The sequence below is a fragment of the Rhinoderma darwinii genome, chromosome 7 (assembly GCF_050947455.1).
Source record: "Rhinoderma darwinii isolate aRhiDar2 chromosome 7, aRhiDar2.hap1, whole genome shotgun sequence".
NCBI classification, from domain to species: domain Eukaryota; kingdom Metazoa; phylum Chordata; class Amphibia; order Anura; family Rhinodermatidae; genus Rhinoderma; species Rhinoderma darwinii.
The window spans coordinates 57,788,481-57,807,865 of NC_134693.1; the positions used below are offsets into that span (position 1 = coordinate 57,788,481).

At 44.0% G+C, this 19,385-nt stretch overlaps 1 protein-coding gene across 6 annotated transcripts in view; it reads left to right on the forward strand.

Annotated features, from left to right (window-relative positions):
* KCNT2 (potassium sodium-activated channel subfamily T member 2) overlaps window positions 1-19,385 on the forward strand; it is a 675,220-nt gene that overhangs the window by 209,364 nt on the left and 446,471 nt on the right. For all 6 annotated transcript variants that reach the window (XM_075833425.1, XM_075833427.1, XM_075833430.1 and 3 more), the window contains exons 3-4: window positions 5,022-5,124; window positions 7,670-7,718. In XM_075833425.1, the coding sequence (XP_075689540.1) occupies window positions 5,022-5,124; window positions 7,670-7,718 (152 nt within the window). The remainder of the gene's footprint in view (window positions 1-5,021; window positions 5,125-7,669; window positions 7,719-19,385) is intronic.

A 19,385-nucleotide genomic window follows, 5' to 3' on the forward strand; every position in this document is an offset into this window, starting at 1 on the left:
ACGCAACTCAATATTTATTGCCCAGATTCCGCAGGTTTTAGAAAAATCAAACATGTGGCCCTAGTGTCCTAATGGACAGAAGCACCGGCCTCAGAAGCAAAGGAGCACCTAGAGGATTTTGGGGCCTCCTTTTTTTAGGAATATATTTTAGGCACCATATCCGGTTTGAAGAGGTCTTGTGGTGCCTAAACAGTCGAAACCCCAAAAAGTTACACCATTTTGGAAACTTCACCCCTCAAGGCGTTTTTCTAGGGGTATAGTTAGCATTTTGACACCACAGTTTTTTTTGCAGAATTTAGTGGAATTAGTCTGTGAAGATGAAACTCACCTTTTTTTTCTGCAAATACATAGCATTATTTTCATTTTTACAAGGAATAAAGGAGTAAAAGCACCCCAACATTTGTAAAGCAATTTCTCCCGATTACGGCAATACCCCATATGTGGTCATAAACTGATGTTTGGACCAACAGTAGGACTCAGAAGGGAACGAGAGCCTTTTGGAATTTGGAGCGCAGATTTTGCTGGATTGGTTTTCAGTGCCATGTCGGGTTTGCAACGCCCTGGAGGAACAAAAACAGTGGAAACCCCCCAAAAGTGACCCCATTTTGGAAACTACACCCCTCAAGGAATTTTTCTAGGGATATAGTTAGCATTTTGAGCCCACAGGTTTTTTGTAGAATTTAGTGGAATTAGGCCGTGAAAATGAATATCAACATTTTTGTCCACTAAAATGTTGCATTTTTTCATTTTTACAAGGGATAAAAGAGAAAAAACACCCCAATATTTGCAAAGCAATTTCTCCCAAGTACGGCAATACCCCATATGTGGTCAATTTTTTTTTTTTAGAAATTAATTAACCCTATTAGGACTGATCCTTTTTTGCTTATTTATTTTCATTTTTCACTCCCTGCCTTCCAAGAGCCATAACTTTTATATTTTTCCATCAATAGAGCGGTGTGAGGTCTTATTTTTTGCGGGAGGAGTTGTATTTTCTAATGATACTATTTAAAGCACCTTAAAATGTACTGGGAAACTTAAAAAAAATAATTTGCAGGCTGAAATTGGAAACAACTGTGATTCCTCCATTGTTTTTGGGGTTTTGTTTTTACGTCTTTCACCGTTCGGTAAAAACGACAACTTTAGTTTTATTCTGCGTCTTAATACAATTACGGTGATACCAAATTTATATAGGTTTTTTATATTTTACTACTTTTACAAAGAAAATACTATTGGTAAAAAAAAAATTGTTTTGTATCAACACATTCTGAGAGGCATAACTTTTTTATTTTTTGGTCGATTGAGCGGTGTGAGGGCTTATTTTTGGCGGGACGAGCTGTGGCTTTTATTGGTACCATTTTATGGTACATACAACTTATTGATCACTTTTTATTCCATTTTATTTAGAGCTAAGGTGACCAAAAACAGCAATTTTGTCGGTTTAAATTCTTTATTTCCTACGGCGTTCACCGTGCGCAATAAATTAAGTTTTACTTTATTCTGCGGGTTGGTACGATTACGGCGATACCATATATATATATATAATTTTTTTATGTTTTGCAGCGTTTGCACATTAAAAGTGCGTTTCTATAAAATAATTTATTTTCTGAGTCACCATATTCTGAGAGCCGTAACGTTTTTATTTTTTAGTCAAAAAAGCTTTTTTGTAGTTTGTAGGTTGTAGTTCTATTGGTACTATTTTGTGGTAAATGCGACTTTTTGATCACTTTTTATTCTATATCTTGGGAGGGGTGGTGACCCAAAAAATAGCGATGCTGGCATAGTTTTTCGTTTATTTTGTTTGCGGCGTTCACCGTGCGGGAAATATAACATTATTGTTTCATCGTTTGGGTCATTACGAACGCGGTGATACCAAATATGTGTACTTTTTTTTTTAACATTTTCATTTTTATCCTATAATAAATGACTTATTATAGGAAAAAAATAATTATTTTTACACTTTTATAAAACATTTTTATTAACTTTTTACACTTTCTGTTTTTTTGACCTGCAGCTCTGATCGCTGCTAGAATACATTACACTACATAGTGTGACGTCAGTCACTCTGACAGTTAGGGTATGTTCACACGCTAGACTAAAAACGTCTGAAAATACGGAGCTGTTTTCAAGGGAAAATAGCTCCTGATTTTCAGATGTTTTTTAAGCCACTCGCGATTTTCGCTGCATTTTCACGGCGTTTTCGCTGCATTTTTTACGGATGTTTTTTTAGATGTTTTCAAGAGTCAATGAAAAACGCCTCCAAAAATGGCCCGTCGGAACAGAACGCCATTTTTCCCATTGCAATCAATGGGCAGATGTTTGGAGGCATTCTGCTTCCGATTTTTTGGCCGTTTTTCGGGCGTTTACGGCCCAAAAAACGGCCGAAAATAGGCCGTGTGAACATACCCTCAGTCTGATCCTCATAGGCTTCCATACATGGCAGACCCAGAGGCCGTTATCTGGCCTCCGGATGCCATCAAAAGCATCAGCAACCCCCACGATTGCATGGGGGCTGCTGATGTGCTACAAACACATAAATGCGGCTATAGTAATCGATGGCTGCATTTAAGGTGTTAATTGCTGAAATCAGCAGCGATAAGCCGCTGATCGGTAACACTGGAGTGTCAGCTGTCACGGACGGCTGACCTCCCAGTTCCCGATGCACTCCTTGTCGCCAACAGTGTGCATCGGGAACGACACTGTGACTTCCTGTGACTCTGACAGGAAGCCTATCACGACCGCCGGAGGTTGGTCCTGATGGGCTTCCGTTCATGGCAGACACGGAGGTCTTTGTTTCACTTCCGTTTGCCATGCTAACTATCGGCAAACCCCGCGATTTCAGACCGTGGTCTGCCAATATGTTAGAAACCCCTAAAATGTCGCGATCGCAACCGATTGCCGCATTTAAGCGGTTAATTCACCGAAATCAGCAGCAAAGGACTGCTGGCCGGCAAGAGTTGAGTGTCAGCTGTCGGCGACAGATGTCCTTCCTGTTCCCGATGCAAACTGTTGCCGACAGTGTGCACCGGAAACAACTCAGTAACTATACATCCTCGTGCGGGAAGTAACCTCCCGCGATGTTGTATAGTTACTTACTCGTGCGGATAGGGGTTAATCAATAAAGTAACTTTTAGGGTATGTGCACACACACTAATTACGTCCGTAATTGACGGACGTATTTCGGCCGCAAGTCCCGGACCGACCACAGTGCAGGGAGCCGGGCTCCTAGCATCATACTTATGTACGATGCTAGGAATCCCTGCTACTCCGTGGAACTGCTGTCCCGTACTGAAAACATGATTACAGTACGGGACAGTTGTCCTGCAGAGAGGCAGGGACTCCTAGCATCGTATATAACTATGATGCTAGGAGCCCGGCTCCCTGCACTGTGTTCGGTCCACTACTTGCGGCCGAAATACGTCCGTCAATCACGGACGTAATTAGTGTGTGTGCACATACCCTTAAATTGTTATTTTTCACCCTTTTATCATACATTTGATCCCATCATTTTCTACAATGCATTTAGAAAGCACATGTTGTAGACACTACTCCATTCAGATGTATGGAACAGACTTTCAGTGCAGATTTGCTGTATATTTTGCATGTATTTTTTAACCCGTTAGTGACCGCCCATTAATGATTTTACGGCGGCCACTAACGGACTTTATTCCGAAGCAATAGCCTTTTTACAGTGCTGCATTGGAATAAATAGAGCAGGGAGCCTTTACATTTCCCTGCTCTCAGCTACCAGACGTAGCTGAGGGCTGGGAGCATGCCTGCTCTAAAGGGTGAGATTGATATCAAAATCGATCTCACCTGTTTAACCCCTCAGCGAGCGCTGCATCTGAGTGGTTTTGGAAAGAGGGAGCTCCCACTCTCATCCCACCGGTACCCTGCGTCTGATTGCAGAGTGCCAGTGTCTTCTATGGCAGCCGGGGGGCCAAATTAAGGGCCCCAGGTCTGCCGCTAGTTATGCCTACTACGGTCAGGCAGTAATACACTGCATTACAAACGTATTGCAGTGTATTATAAAAGCGATCGGATGATCGCATATTGAAGTCCCATAGTGGGACTAGTAAAAAAAGTAAAAAAAAAGTTTAATAAAGTTAATTAAAAAAAATAAGTGAAAGAAAAATGAAAACCCCATTTTTTCCCCTTACAAAATGCTTTATTATTAACATTAACAAAAAAAAGTTACACATATTTGGTATTGCCAAGTCCGTAACGACCCCAACTATAAAGTTATTACATTATTTAAACTGCACGGTGAACATTGTAAAAATTGTTGTTTTCTGTGAATCCCGCCTTAAAAAACAATGTGATAAAAAGTGATCAAAAAGTCGTATCTACCCAAAAATGGTTCCAATAAAAACTGCAAGTCGTCCCGCAAAAAAAAAAAAAAAAAAAAGCCCTCATACAGTTGCAAGTAGTAAAACATACAAAATCGATATAAATTTGGTATCTTTGCAATTGTAAAAACCCGCTGAATAAAGTTATTGTGTTATTTATATCACACGGTAAACGGCGTAAATTTAGGACACAAAAAAAGTGTGCTGAAATTGCGTTTTTTTTCTATTGTCCCCCAAAAAAGTTTATAAAAGTTAACCCATAAATTATATGTATCCCAAAATGGTGTTATTAAAATAAATTAGAACTTGTCACGCAAAAACAAGACCTTATACAGCTATGTCGACGCAAAAATAAGAAAATTATGACTGTTGGATTGCGACGATGAAAAAATGAAAAAAATAATACTTCGTATTTAAGGCCAAGATAGCCTGGTCATTAAGGGGGTAGCTTTTGCTGAACAGTGGCGTGAAGTAGTACTGTACACAAATATATTTAGCTTCATAATTAGATAAAACTTTACTTGATAAGGTGTGGGAGTGTTGTTTAGTATGTACTTGTGGGTTTTATCTTCACTTGTTTTGTACTTGTGATAAATTGTGTACTGTTTTAGAAATCTTGCATGAAATGGTCTGAAAAAACAGTCTTATATATTTTCTTGTATCTTTTGTTTTTAGGTCTTCGAATTCGGCTGTTCAATTTTTCCCTCAAACTTCTAAGCTGTATGTTGTATATAGTCCGTGTCCTGCTGGATAACTCTAACAAAAATAAAGGAACATGGTAATATAAAAATTAGATAATACTGAATTCATGCAGTCTTTTGTAATTTACTTTTTAATCATTCTAATGCTATTACTCTAATGATACCACTCACTCAAGGCCAGGTTCCCGCGGGTCAGATACGCTGTGTAAAACTATGCAGAGGATATGACAAAGTACCCACAGGTCATTTCCGCCCGGAAAACCGCATCAAACCAGCGCTTGAAAAAAAATAAAAATCTATACTTACCCCATGCCATTGTCATGGTGATGCGTCCCCCTGATGACATGTAGTCTGGCCTCCTGGGATGACGCTACTATTTTATTGCGCCATCACTGTGAATTTTCTGAATTTATCATAGTGGAAAAAATAAAACATCCAATCTGACTTTTCTTGTAAGGTCTCAGACTGAATTAATTTTTTTAATCCATGTTTAGTGTAGACAATTACAAAATTTAATGCATTTTGCCACAATTGAAGCCTTTCAAAAAAATTAACTATTTGGCAGTGTAATAGGGTTCCCCCCCAAAAAATGGCACCTGGGAATTCCACTGCCCAGGGCCTAAATACCTTCCAGGCAGCATATTCCAAGCAAAGTAGATAACATTGTGCCGAGCAGGGTCTCCCACAGCTCGGCAGAACCATACCCCTTCTCTGTCCTAATATTCACAGGTTCCATGGCTTCTCAGGGGTGCTATCAATAAAGGACTAAATCATGATGACTGTCCCTCTGACTGTTTTCTGTGCCCGTCACTCAATGCTAGTTCCCCTCCCATAACTCCGAAGTTCTTACCACCTGGGGCACATATTCTAGTAGTCCTTTATGGTATTTTGTTTTGTTTTTTGCACGCAGCGTGGGTAGAGCATTGGTGTGCCTTATCAGGTAACCATGTAATATGAGCATTATAACTATAATTAGTATGTGACAGCATTATTACGGCAATGTATGACACTTATATTTGGAACTATGTGGCCCTGTTATATTGGGGTGTGTATAGTATTATTATTTTTACACTTTTTTAACTGGACTGTATGCATATGAAAACGTATAACCAACTGGTAGTCTAGATAATGAAATAACCCCTAATAAATTAACCACCAACACTTGACTTCTTTGAATGTGGGGTTGATCAGGGGGTCGGCCACAGCTTTATTAATTTGAATAAATAATTAAATAACATTTTGTTAACCTTATCAAAATATCAAAACTCTAAATGACCTTATCCAAAGGTCAATGAAAAACCCATATGCCTGCCTATTCCAAGGACATGTAGGTAAATACTCTTCTAATACCGCCAGCTGTGACAGAAAACAAAACATCATACATCAAATTTACACCAACAAGACACCTCCGTGCTAGAAATAGAAGTCGTGAAAAAGAACATCTCTTCTTTTTAATATATTTTTTTTTTATGTTTTCGTTGTTTTAGTGTTTTTATTTTTTGTTTTTTTCTCTATTTTTATACACCCACACAGAAATATCAGTACAAAAACTATGAACCATGTCCACTACAGGTTTTTCCATTTCTTTTTTTTTTTAACAGTATTTTTTTGTGTGTGTGTGCCATGTTTTTTTTTTGGGGTTTTTTTTTTTTTTTTAAAGACAGCAAATGCAAAATTAACCAAACAGGCACACAGAGACATAAAATTACAAAATAAAAAAACACCATCACCACAACCATCATTCTACCAGGGAGGGAGGGGAAAAGTTCAGCTAAAAGAAGCTGATGAGGGAGGGGAGGGAAACTATATACTACCCCTCATTTCCATAAACCACCTCCCTGCACTACCCATACACCCTTCCCCCTCCTAGAATAACTGACTCACTGTAGAAAACAGGAAGGAGGGAAGACCCACTCCTACACTACCTCATATATTATTAACCCCTTAGCCAGCAACAGTCCCAGGTTCAGCGGCTATACGCCTGTGAGCCTGCAATGAAGGCGAAAGGTGTGGCTTCTCTATGATGCTTTCACCAGAGCTGTCCAGGCACTTGCACAACCATATAAAGTTTGTGTAGTTCCACTGTAGCTTTTTTCCTTACCTTAATTTTTAGTTTTACTACAATTTTATTCATGCGTGTAAGCAGGGGCAGACATACCATATATGCCCCCTGTGCAGTGTCACAGGGGCAGAACAGATTAAGAGGGCCCTTTGCTACCTCAAAAGCAGCTAGCAGAATTTTACTGCCTAATTAGATTACATGTAAGGGACTGAGCTAATGAATTTCTTAGCTCATAATTACCGGTTGATTTAGAGACATGAGGGGGTGCTCTATGATTTGAGAGCAAGGGGCCCATAAACTGTTCTTGAAGGGGGTCCCACTTCTGCCTAAGTCTGTTCCTGCGTGTAAGGGTGGGTTAGTGGGGGTACTGGGTGATTGTATATGGCTTGTGTTTTCTTGGTGTCCCTAAAGACAGGAACCTAACAAGTTTGGAAACTATTTTCCTTGTTACTTCTGCTGTATTTATAAAGTTACAAATGAGAGTTTTTAAAAATAAAAATGTCAAAATATTGAGTAAATGGCTTTTTAAATCTTTTTTCTTTCTATGTGCTTTATTACAGGTCTTCTATAATATGGGTGGAGAGAAGTTTGCCCCTGTGGGGATTACAGGTAATCTATTTTTTATTTCCCTATTATTGCGGCTCTGACAAAAAGGCTATTGATATATCTCCCTTTCTAATTAGCCTGTTAGGCATTCGGGAGCTTTTTGTCAGATGTCTGGCCTCTTTCCATGCCCACGAATGGGGTGCTTGTAGGTAATCCACACTTTGCAGCAGTGGTTAATCACTATTATCTCCTCAAACTCCTTACCTAGCAACCCATTACACTGTGTAAGAGATGTGATGTTTACAACAGGACACAGAAAACTCTGGGTCTCCTGGCTATAATATCATCAGCTGGGGCCTGGCTATAATATCATCAACTTCATAGTTTTGTGAACTTCTTGGCACCACTTTCCATACTCATTCTTCAACTTACATCTTTCGAAAAAATTTCGTTTTTTCTCTGTTGCTCGCACACACTGTTGCTCTCTGTTTATCCCGACATCCAAGAGCACAGTTTCCTGCACATCACAGGAACATAATTACAAAATACCATCCAGTGGTATAGGAACACTTTGAAGCTGCACAAAGTTTACCTTTAGGCTTCCAACATATGCTGGAGTTGTCCCTCGGCCCCGGGCACGATGCTACATATATTGTGGGGGTGCTCCCTTGTTGCTCTCTTATAGCGAGAAATATCCTCACTTTATAATGTGTTGTGCCATCCTCCATTTGTATATCTCTTGAGATGGCCTTACTTTCTATGCTGTGCGGCGCCATCTCCAAAATTAGATCATAATGTCTCCTTTGTTATTTCATCCTGGTCATTTGGCAGATCATCCCTAGGTTGTGGAAATTTTTAACTCTGTCTACTCTTGTGATATAACTAGAAGCCTTAAAGGGGTTCTCCGGCCACATAAAATTATATCGCAATAGACCGAGCATCCAAGAGTAGAACATTTCTTAAATTACCTTTAATACAAATCTCTACATTTAATTCCTTATGCTAAAGACCAGAAGTTCTGTAGTTTCTCATTTTCATGTAACATGTCGACACAGGCTCCCTGCAAGGAACAAATTGCTCCCCCTCCCTTCTGTTTTAACATGTCACAAAACAGGAGACCAAAGGGGTTTGGTTTGCATCCTCCTCTTAATGCAAGCCAGCGCCCTTGCTGCATCTCCCCCACCCTGTTCTGTGCTCCCCACACTATCCCTTCCCGCGGAATTACATTAAAGCAGCCCTGTATTATATAGGGAATTGCTTGTAATAGAACGTTCACTGGAGATGCTGATGCACATGAACAGTGGGGTGCCTAATGAGACTAAAGAGCAGCATTTGGATGCTGCATGGAGTGAGGAGAACTAGTCTGAGGGTGGGAAGAATAAATGAACACTGCCTGGGGTGAAGGAAACTTAGTATAAAAGAGAGGGAAAAGATGTGACAAATTGGTTGCCAGGATATTTCTCTTTTTTAGGGGCGCGCTCAGCTTCTGGATTGCCCCATCAATGGAAGTTGATGGTGTTTGATGAGCAAAACCGGAGGCACAAAGTAGAATGAAAAAATTAGAAATACGCAAACCAAACATGCCATGCAGATGAGGAAACACCAAGGCACATGATTTCAGTTTTTTTTTAGTTTTTCGGAAAATCCCTTTAAGCTATTTAATGAATATGGAAGAGATTAGGGCAAATTAAAAGAATGGGTGTGATTATACGGCAGTATTTTTTTTTCCAAAGTATTTTATTTTTAAGACAAATTTCAAATACAAAAAAACCCAACTGTACATATCGCATATACCAGGGATCTCAAGCACGCGGCCCGCGGCACAGAGCCGCTCGTACAGACTCTGCTCCGGGACTCTGGAATTCCCTGACATCGCTGTCCACATATGAACAGTGATGTCTGGAGCTTCCCCAGAGCCGCAGTCCCGTGCAGAGCAGTAGTATGGGCTCTGCTCCAGGACTCTGTGGAATTCCCTGACATCGCTGTCCATATATGGACAGTGTGTCAGGGTCTTCGCAGAGCAGAGTCCTGGGCATAGCTCTAGTATCGGCTCTGATCCGGGTCTCTGTGGAATTCCCTGACATTGCTGTCCATATATGGACAGTGTGTCAGGGTCTTCCCCAGAGCGGAGTCACGGGCAGAGCGCTAGTATCGGCTCTGCTCCGGGACTCTGTGGAATTCACTGACATCTGTGTCCATGTTTGGACACACGATGTCTGGGGCTTCCCCAGAGCGGAGTCCCGGGCAGAGCGCTAGTACAGGCTCTACTCCAGAACTCTGTGGAATCTTCTGACATCGCTGTCCACATATGGACAGTGTTGTCAGGGTCTTCCCCAGAGCGGAATCCCGGTCAAGGCGCTAGTATAGGCTCTACTCCGAGACTCTGTGGAAGCCTCTGACATCGCTGTCCATACATCGACAGTGATGTCAGGGGCTTCACCAGAGCAGGAGTCCCAGTGATGTCAGAAGCACAGCTTGAGTCCCAGGAAGAGTGCTAGAAGCGGCTCTGCTCCGGGACTTTAGCTCTGGGCAAGCCCCTGACATCACTGTCAATATATGGACACTGATGTTAATGGCTTCCCCAGAGTTCCAGCGCAGAGCCTATACTAGTGCTCTGCTACGGGACTCAGGCTCCGGGGTTGCCCCTGATATCACATTCTGGTCCAGGAGGATCCCCTGACATCACTGTGTATGGACAGTGACGTCAGGGGCTCCAACAGTAGAGGAATCCCAAGCCAAAGCATCAGCAACTCTCTGCTCTGGCTGGGGATTCCACTCCTAGAGGGAGCCCCAATGGAGCTATCTACTTGTGTTGTGTGTGGCATTATCTGCAGAGGTCACTGTGGCAGCATCTGTGGAGGGCACTGTGGCAGCATCTGCGGAGGGCACTGTGGCAGCATCTGCGGGGGGCACTTTGGCAGCATCTGCGGAGGGCACTGTGGCAACATCTACAGAGTGCACTGTGGCAGCATCTACGGAGCGCACTGTGGCAGCATCTACAGAGGGCACTGTGGCAGTATCTACAGAGGACACTGTAGCAGCATCTACAGAGGGCACTGTGGCAGCATCTAAAGAGGGCACTGTGGCAGCATCTACAGAGGACACTGTGGCAGCATCTACAGAGGGCACTGTGGCAGCATCTACAGAGAACACTGGCATTATCTAGGGGTGTGTTGCATTATCTACAGAGAGCACTGTGGCATTATCTGCGGAGGGTACTGAGGCATTATCTGCAGAGGGCACTGTGGCAGCATCTGCAGAGGGCACTGTGGCAGCATCTAATGAGGGTTATGTGGCAGCATCTACAGAGGGCACTGTGGCAGCATCTACAGAGGGCACTGTGGCAGCATCCACAGAGGGCACTGTGGGAGCATCCACAGAGGGTACTGTGGCAGCATCCACAGAGGGCACTGTGGCACTTTCTAAAAAGGGGCTGCCCAATCTTGACATGTGTGTCTGCCAAACACTGCTAACTGAGCCGCCAGACTGCAATTAGCGACACTTAAACTGGAAAACTGGATTGTTGAAATAACCACGTGGAGAATTCTCTCAAATTTTAAACCTAGCGGTATTATTATAGTAATGTAATATTATCATTATAGTAATGTAGTATTATTATTATTATAGTTGTAAAGGATCTGCCAGGCACTGCGGGGTTAACTCCCAGAACTAATCAGTCAGCACCTGAGAATACATCCCTGAGACTGACTCCTGCTTCCACCATTCAGGCTGGCAGGCTTAGGAGTGGGAGAGCCTATCGTAACCTGGCCAGACTCAGCTAGCTCCCGCCCTCGGTCTATTTAGGCCTGCACTTCCTGTCCCTCGGTGCTTGTTATTGCTTTTGTTTCCTTCCTTGTGGTTCCTGGCCCAGCTACAGCTCCTGCTATTTTTGATCCTGCTCCATACCGACCCTGGCTTACCGACTACTCTTCTGTTTTTCGTTTTGTACCTCGCACACTCCTGGCTTGACTCGGCTCGTTCACCACTCTGGTTGCTCACGGTGTTGCCGTGGGCAACGGCCCCTTTTCCTTGCTTGTGTTCCTTGTATGTTTGTCGTGTTTGTCGTGCACTTACTGAGCGCAGGGACCGCCGCCCAGTTGTACCCCGTCGCCTAGGGCGGGTCGTTGCAAGTAGGCAGGGACAGAGTGGCGGGTAGATTAGGGCTCACTTGTCCGTCTCCCTACCCCCTGCCGTTACAGAATAACAAGCCCATACCTAGTCTACCCCTGGTCCCTGACACCACTATGGATCCCCGTGAGACCCTGGCTCAGCAAATGCAGGGTCTCTCCCTACAGGTCCAGGCCCTGGCTCAGAGGGTCAACCAGCCTGATGCTACCCTGGTAGTTCCCCGCACCGCACCTCTTGAACCCCACCTCAAGTTGCCCGACCGGTTCTCAGGGGACCGGAGGACTTTTCTCTCCTTTCGGGAGAGTTGTAGGCTTTACTTTCGTTTAAAGCCTCATTCCTCAGGTTCTGAGAGCCAGCGGGTGGGTATAATTATGTCCCGGCTCCAGGAAGGGCCCCAAGAGTGGGCCTTCTCCTTGGCTCCTGACGCCCCTGAACTTTCCTCCGTTGATTGTTTCTTTTCTGCTCTCGGACTTATTTATGACGAGACTGACAGGACTGCCTTTGCCGAGAGTCAGCTGGTGACCTTAAGTCAGGGTAAGAGACCTGTTGAGGAGTATTGCTCTGACTTTCGGAAGTGGTGCGTAGCTTCTCGGTGGAATGACCCTGCCTTAAGGTGCCAGTTTAGGTTGGGTCTGTCGAATGCCCTGAAAGACCTGCTAGTTAGCTATCCCTCTTCTGACTCCCTAGACCAGCTTATGGCTTTAGCGATACGACTTGACCGACGTCTCAGGGAACGACAACGTGAACGTTTATGTGTTTTCTCCTCCGACTCCCCCATGATGCCTCCCGAAGCTCCGTTGCTTCGTTCCTCCCCGAAAGATTCAGAGATACCTATGCAACTCGGGGCCTCCGTGTCCCCCCAACAACGTAGAGAATTCCGCAGGAAGAATGGTCTCTGCTTCTACTGTGGGGACGACAAGCATCAAGTGAACAACTGTCCTAAGCGTAAGGTTGCAGCCAGAGAACTTCCGCGTCTAAGTGATCATCGGGGAGGTCACTTGGGCGCACAGGTATTTCCCGTAAATATGAAACGTACTAAGATCTTGCTTCCCTTTCAGGTCTCTTTTGGTGGTAGGTCTGCTACCGGCAGTGCTTTCGTGGATTCAGGGTCCTCTACTAATATCATGTCTGTGGAATTTGCTATGTCCCTTGCTATGCCTCTTATTGATTTGCCTAAACCTGTCCCGGTAGTGGGTATCGACGCCACTCCTCTTGCTAATGGTTATTTTACACAGCATACCCCTGTTTTTGAACTCCTTGTTGGCTCCATGCATTTGGAGCAATGCTCTGTACTGTTGATGCAGGGATTATCGTATGATTTGGTGCTAGGTCTTCCCTGGTTGCAGTTGCATAATCCTACGTTTGACTGGAATACTGGGGAGCTAACCAAATGGGGTAATGAATGTTGTACGTCATGTTTTTCTGTTAATTCTATTTCTCCCCCTAAGGAGGCGAATACGCTACCCGAGTTTGTTCAGGACTTCGCTGATGTTTTCTCTAGGGAGGCCTCCGAAGTGTTACCTCCTCATAGAGAATACGATTGCGCTATCGAATTGGTACCAGGAGCTAAGCTTCCTAAGGGTAGGATATTTAATCTTTCTTGTCCCGAACGTGAAGCTATGAGAGTGTATATCCAGGAATCCCTGGCCAAGGGTTACATTCGTCCCTCTTCTTCTCCGGTAGGTGCTGGCTTCTTCTTCGTGGGGAAGAAGGATGGTGGTCTTAGGCCATGCATTGACTACCGTAGCCTGAATAAGGTCACGGTAAGGAACCAGTATCCCCTTCCTTTGATTCCTGATCTCTTTAATCAGGTTCAGGGGGCCCAATGGTTTTCTAAATTGGATCTACGGGGGGCGTATAACCTTATTCGCATCAAAGAGGGGGATGAGTGGAAGACTGCGTTTAACACGCCCGAAGGCCATTTCGAATACCTCGTCATGCCCTTTGGGTTGTGTAATGCCCCTGCGGTCTTCCAGAATTTCATAAATGAGATTTTGAGAAATTACCTGGGGATTTTTCTGGTAGTGTACCTTGATGACATACTGGTGTTTTCCAAGGACTGGTCCTCCCACGTGGAGCATGTCAGGAAGGTGCTCCAGGTCCTTCGGGAAAATAAACTGTTTGCCAAAACCGAAAAATGTGTGTTTGGGGTACAGGAGATTCCATTTTTGGGTCAAATCCTCACTCCTCATGAATTCCGCATGGACCCCGCCAAGGTTCAGGCTGTGGCGGAATGGGTCCAACCTGCCTCCCTGAAGGCGTTACAGTGTTTTTTGGGGTTTGCTAATTATTACAGGAGATTTATTGCTAACTTCTCGGTCATCGCTAAGCCCCTTACGGACCTCACTCGCAAAGGTGCTGATCTCCTCCACTGGCCTCCTGAGGCTGTCCAGGCTTTTGAGGTCCTTAAGAAGTGCTTTGTCTCGGCCCCGGTGCTGGTTCAGCCCAACCAAATGGAGCCATTTATCGTGGAAGTTGATGCATCTGAGGTGGGAGTGGGGGCTGTCTTGTCCCAGGGTACCAGGTCCCTCACCCATCTCCGCCCCTGTGCCTACTTCTCCAGGAAGTTTTCGCCAACTGAAAGTAACTATGATATTGGCAACCGCGAACTCTTAGCCATTAAATGGGCATTTGAAGAGTGGCGCCACTTCCTGGAGGGGGCTAGGCACCAGGTAACGGTCCTTACCGACCACAAGAATCTGGTGTTCCTAGAATCTGCCCGGAGGCTAAACCCGAGACAAGCTCGATGGGCGTTATTTTTTACCAGATTCAATTTTTTGGTTACCTATAGGGCTGGGTCTAAAAATATTAAGGCTGATGCACTGTCGCGTAGCTTCATGGCCAGCCCTCCTTCGGAGGAAGATCCTGCTTGTATTTTGCCTCCAGGTATAATCATTTCCTCGATCGATTCTGATTTAGTCTCTGAAATTGCTGCTGATCAAGGTGCAGCTCCCGGGAACCTTCCTGAGAACAAGCTGTTTGTTCCCCTGCAATTCCGGCTAAGTGTACTTAGGGAAAATCATGACTCCGCACTATCTGGCCATCCAGGCATCCTGGGTACCAAACACCTCATTACCAGAAATTATTGGTGGCCTGGGTTGCCTAAAGACGTTAAGGCCTACGTCGCCGCTTGTGAGGTTTGTGCTAGGTCCAAGACTCCCAGGTCCCGACCAGCGGGCTTACTGCGTTCGTTGCCAATTCCCCAGAGACCTTGGACACATATCTCCATGGATTTTATCACCGATTTGCCTCCATCCCAAGGCAAGTCGGTGGTGTGGGTGGTGGTGGACCGCTTCAGTAAGATGTGCCACTTTGTGCCCCTCAAGAAACTACCCAACGCCAAAACGTTGGCTACCTTGTTTGTCAAACACATCCTGCGTCTCCATGGGGTCCCTGTCAATATTGTTTCGGACAGAGGGGTACAATTTGTTTCATTGTTTTGGAGAGCCTTCTGTATGAAGTTGGGGATTGATCTGTCCTTCTCCTCTGCCTTCCATCCTGAAACCAATGGCCAAACGGAGAGGACTAATCAGTCTCTAGAACAATACTTAAGGTGTTTTGTCTCTGACTGTCAATTTGATTGGGTCTCTTTCATTCCCCTCGCCGAATTTTCCCTTAATAACCGGGTCAGTAACTCGTCTGGGGTCTCACCTTTTTTTTGTAATTTTGGGTTTAATCCACGGTTCTCCTCCGTTTCACCTGGTAGTTCCAACAATCCTGAGGTAGAGGTCGTTCATCGGGAACTGTGCACAGTCTGGGCCCAGGTTCAGAAAAACCTAGAGGTGTCCCAGAGCGTACAAAAAACTCAGGCTGATAAAAAACGTTCTGCTAACCCCCTGTTTATGGTCGGGGATCTGGTGTGGTTGTCGTCTAGGAACTTGCGTCTCAAGGTTCCGTCCAAGAAGTTTGCTCCCCGGTTTATTGGGCCGTATAAGGTCATTGAGGTCCTCAATCCTGTCTCCTTCCGGCTGGAGTTACCCCCGTCTTTTCGGATACACGACGTGTTTCATGCCTCCCTCCTCAAACGCTGCTCCCCGTCCTTGGCTCCCTCGAGGAGACCTCCTGTTCCCATCCTCACCCCGGAGGGGGTGGAATTCGAGGTGGCCAGGATTGTGGACAGCAAGATGGTCCAAGGCTCCCTCCAGTACCTGGTCCATTGGAGAGGATACGGGCCCGAGGAGAGGACTTGGGTACCCGCCCGGGATGTTCACGCTGGGGTATTGGTCAGGAGGTTCCACCTGCGTTTCCCCAGTAAGCCAGGTCCACTTAGAAAGGGTCCGGTGGCCCCTCATAAAAGGGGGGGTACTGTAAAGGATCTGCCAGGCACTGCGGGGTTAACTCCCAGAACTAATCAGTCAGCACCTGAGAATACATCCCTGAGACTGACTCCTGCTTCCACCATTCAGGCTGGCAGGCTTAGGAGTGGGAGAGCCTATCGTAACCTGGCCAGACTCAGCTAGCTCCCGCCCTCGGTCTATTTAGGCCTGCACTTCCTGTCCCTCGGTGCTTGTTATTGCTTTTGTTTCCTTCCTTGTGGTTCCTGGCCCAGCTACAGCTCCTGCTATTTTTGATCCTGCTCCATACCGACCCTGGCTTACCGACTACTCTTCTGTTTTTCGTTTTGTACCTCGCACACTCCTGGCTTGACTCGGCTCGTTCACCACTCTGGTTGCTCACGGTGTTGCCGTGGGCAACGGCCCCTTTTCCTTGCTTGTGTTCCTTGTATGTTTGTCGTGTTTGTCGTGCACTTACTGAGCGCAGGGACCGCCGCCCAGTTGTACCCCGTCGCCTAGGGCGGGTCGTTGCAAGTAGGCAGGGACAGAGTGGCGGGTAGATTAGGGCTCACTTGTCCGTCTCCCTACCCCCTGCCGTTACAATAGTAATATAGTGTTATAGTAGTTAAAAAAACTAATTGATTAACAATAATTTTGTATTGTATCAAATTTGAAAGTAATGCGGCCCGTCAACTTCCTATTTTTTTCTATATACGGCCCACTTACCCGGCCGAGTTTGAGCCCCCTTGTATATACCCTGTATCCAACAATAAATATTAGCCACATGATCCGAAACCAAAAACCTACATTCATTGTGCTCATTTCTATGCACTAGTACCAAAGAAACAAATGGCCCATATATAATAATTCCACTTTCTTACCACGACCTTACTGAGTACATATACTCTATAACCTCTATAAAAAAACCAGAGCATATCACTAGATAGTTTTAACGCAGCACAAAAAAATATGAACCAACAATGTACAGCTGCTTAGTTCCTTCACAAAACATCATAGCAGTTATGACAAAAATTATAAACCCCCATCCCAAACTAAAAAAAAAGAAAGAAATTATTTAAATAATATCTCCAAACCACTTTCTCCTCCCCCTCCGCTACATCGCCTCCAATACTTCCCATTCCAGTGCCTCAAACCGACACTGAATCCAAGGGGCCCAACCTGAGAAGAAAAAAGTGATCTTCCCCTTGTTTCTAAAATCTTTATTTTCCAACATTATAATTCTATTGGTGTATTTAACGGATGGCTTTTACTCTTCCAATTCAATAGAATACACTTCCTAGCATAATAAAGTAATTTTCCCACTGCCATAGTTCTCCCCGCTGTGCGGTGTACTTCAGGGTATATGTAAGCTGTGAGGAGTACACCAGGGTATATGTAAGCTGGGCGGAGTACATCAGGGTACATAAAAGCTGAGCAGAGTACATCAGTGTATATATAAACTGTGAGGAGTATATCAGGGTATATGTAATCTGGGCGCAGTGCATCAGGGTACATAAAAGCTGAGCAGAGTACATCAGTGTATATGTAAACTGTGAGGAGTATATCAGGGTATATGTAATCTGGGCGAAATGCATCAGGGTATATGTAAATTGTGCGGAGTACATCAGGGTATATGTAAACTGGGCGGAGTACATTAGGGTATATGTAATCTGGGTGGAGTGCATCAGGGTATATGTAAACTGGGTGGAGTACATCAGGGTATATGTAATCTGGGCGGAGGGCATCAGGGTATATGTAAACTGGGCAAAGTGCATCAGGGTATATGTAAACTGGGCGGAGTGCATAATCTCATAATAGGATGATTCAATAATGGGGTAAATGAATAATACAATTATCCATGGATAGTGATGTACGCTTTGAACCAAACCTTTATGCACAGGCCAGAGTTTTGGGTGCAGGAGTCGCACTTCTAAAGGGTGTCTGTGGTATTGTACAAAATATCCGCACTCCAGCATTGCCTAATCTTTGACTTCTTCACTAGCCCCATATGTAGCACAGACCCCAAAATGTCAAAGTTTCCGCTGCATTTACAGGGTCTACCAGTGGGGGATATCAAATGATGACGTGGGGTTTTAGGTGAAGGACTGCTGCACATATAAATCAGTCTGGGCCGTCATTTTGCATTACTGCGTTCAGAGAGTCATACGTTTTTATTTTTCCGTTGACTGAGCTGTGTGAGTGCTTGAATTTCATGGGACGAGCTGTAGTTTTTATTAGTATCATTTTGGGGTACATGCTATTTTTTCTGATCAGTTTTTATTACATTTTTGGGAGGTGAGGAGACCAAAAAACAGAAATTCTCAAAAAAAAAATGTATACATTTTTAACGCCGTTCTCTTTGCAGTATAAACAACATATTTACTTTATTCTGCGGTTTGATACGATTATGGCAATACCAAATGTATATTTATATGTTTTACTACTTTTACACAATAAAAACACTTTTTTCTAAATAAAATAATGTTTTAGTGTCACCATATCCTGAGAGCCATAAGTTTTTTTATTTTTTTTGTCGACGGAGCTGTGTGAGGTCTTGTTTTTTGCGTATCAAACTGTAGTTTTTATTGGCACCATTTTGGGGTACATGCAACTTTTTGATCACTTTTTATTCTATTTTCTTGGAAACAACGTGACCAAAAAAGGAAATTCTGCCATAGTTTTTAATTTTTAATTTTTACGGTGTTCACTGTGCGGGATAAATAATATGATATTTTTATAGGTCAGTCCGATACAAATGCGGCAATACCTATTATGTATATTTTTTTTTTTGTTTTTTCTAATTATAAAGGACTTGATCAGGAAAACAGGGCGGTTATTGTTTATATTACGTAAAACTTTTATTTATTTATTTCTCTAAAACATTTTTATTACTTTTTTCACTTTTTTTTTTACACTTACTAGGGGACTTAAAAATCTGCTCTTCTGATCCCCAGTACAATACACTGCACTACTTGTGAAAAATCAGCTATCTCTGTCTCGAGACGGAGATACCTTTAACCGATCCTGGAATGGAATGGAATGGAAATATTTGCTCCCCTTCAGTGTTTTGGACCCAGTCCTGGTTTTGGCTTACAAATACTGATGCAAAATACTTAGGCCCCATGTACATGACCGTAAAAAACCTCCGTTTTTACGGACCGCAATCGCGGTCCACAAAACGGACCCATTCACTTTCATTGAACGCGGACACCTTTCCGTAGCACTACGGAAGGGTGTTCGTGCCGTGGAAATGTTCCGGGAATTATGGAACATGTCCGTTCTTTTGCATTTTTCGGGCCGTGCTCCCATACTTTGTATGGGAGCACGG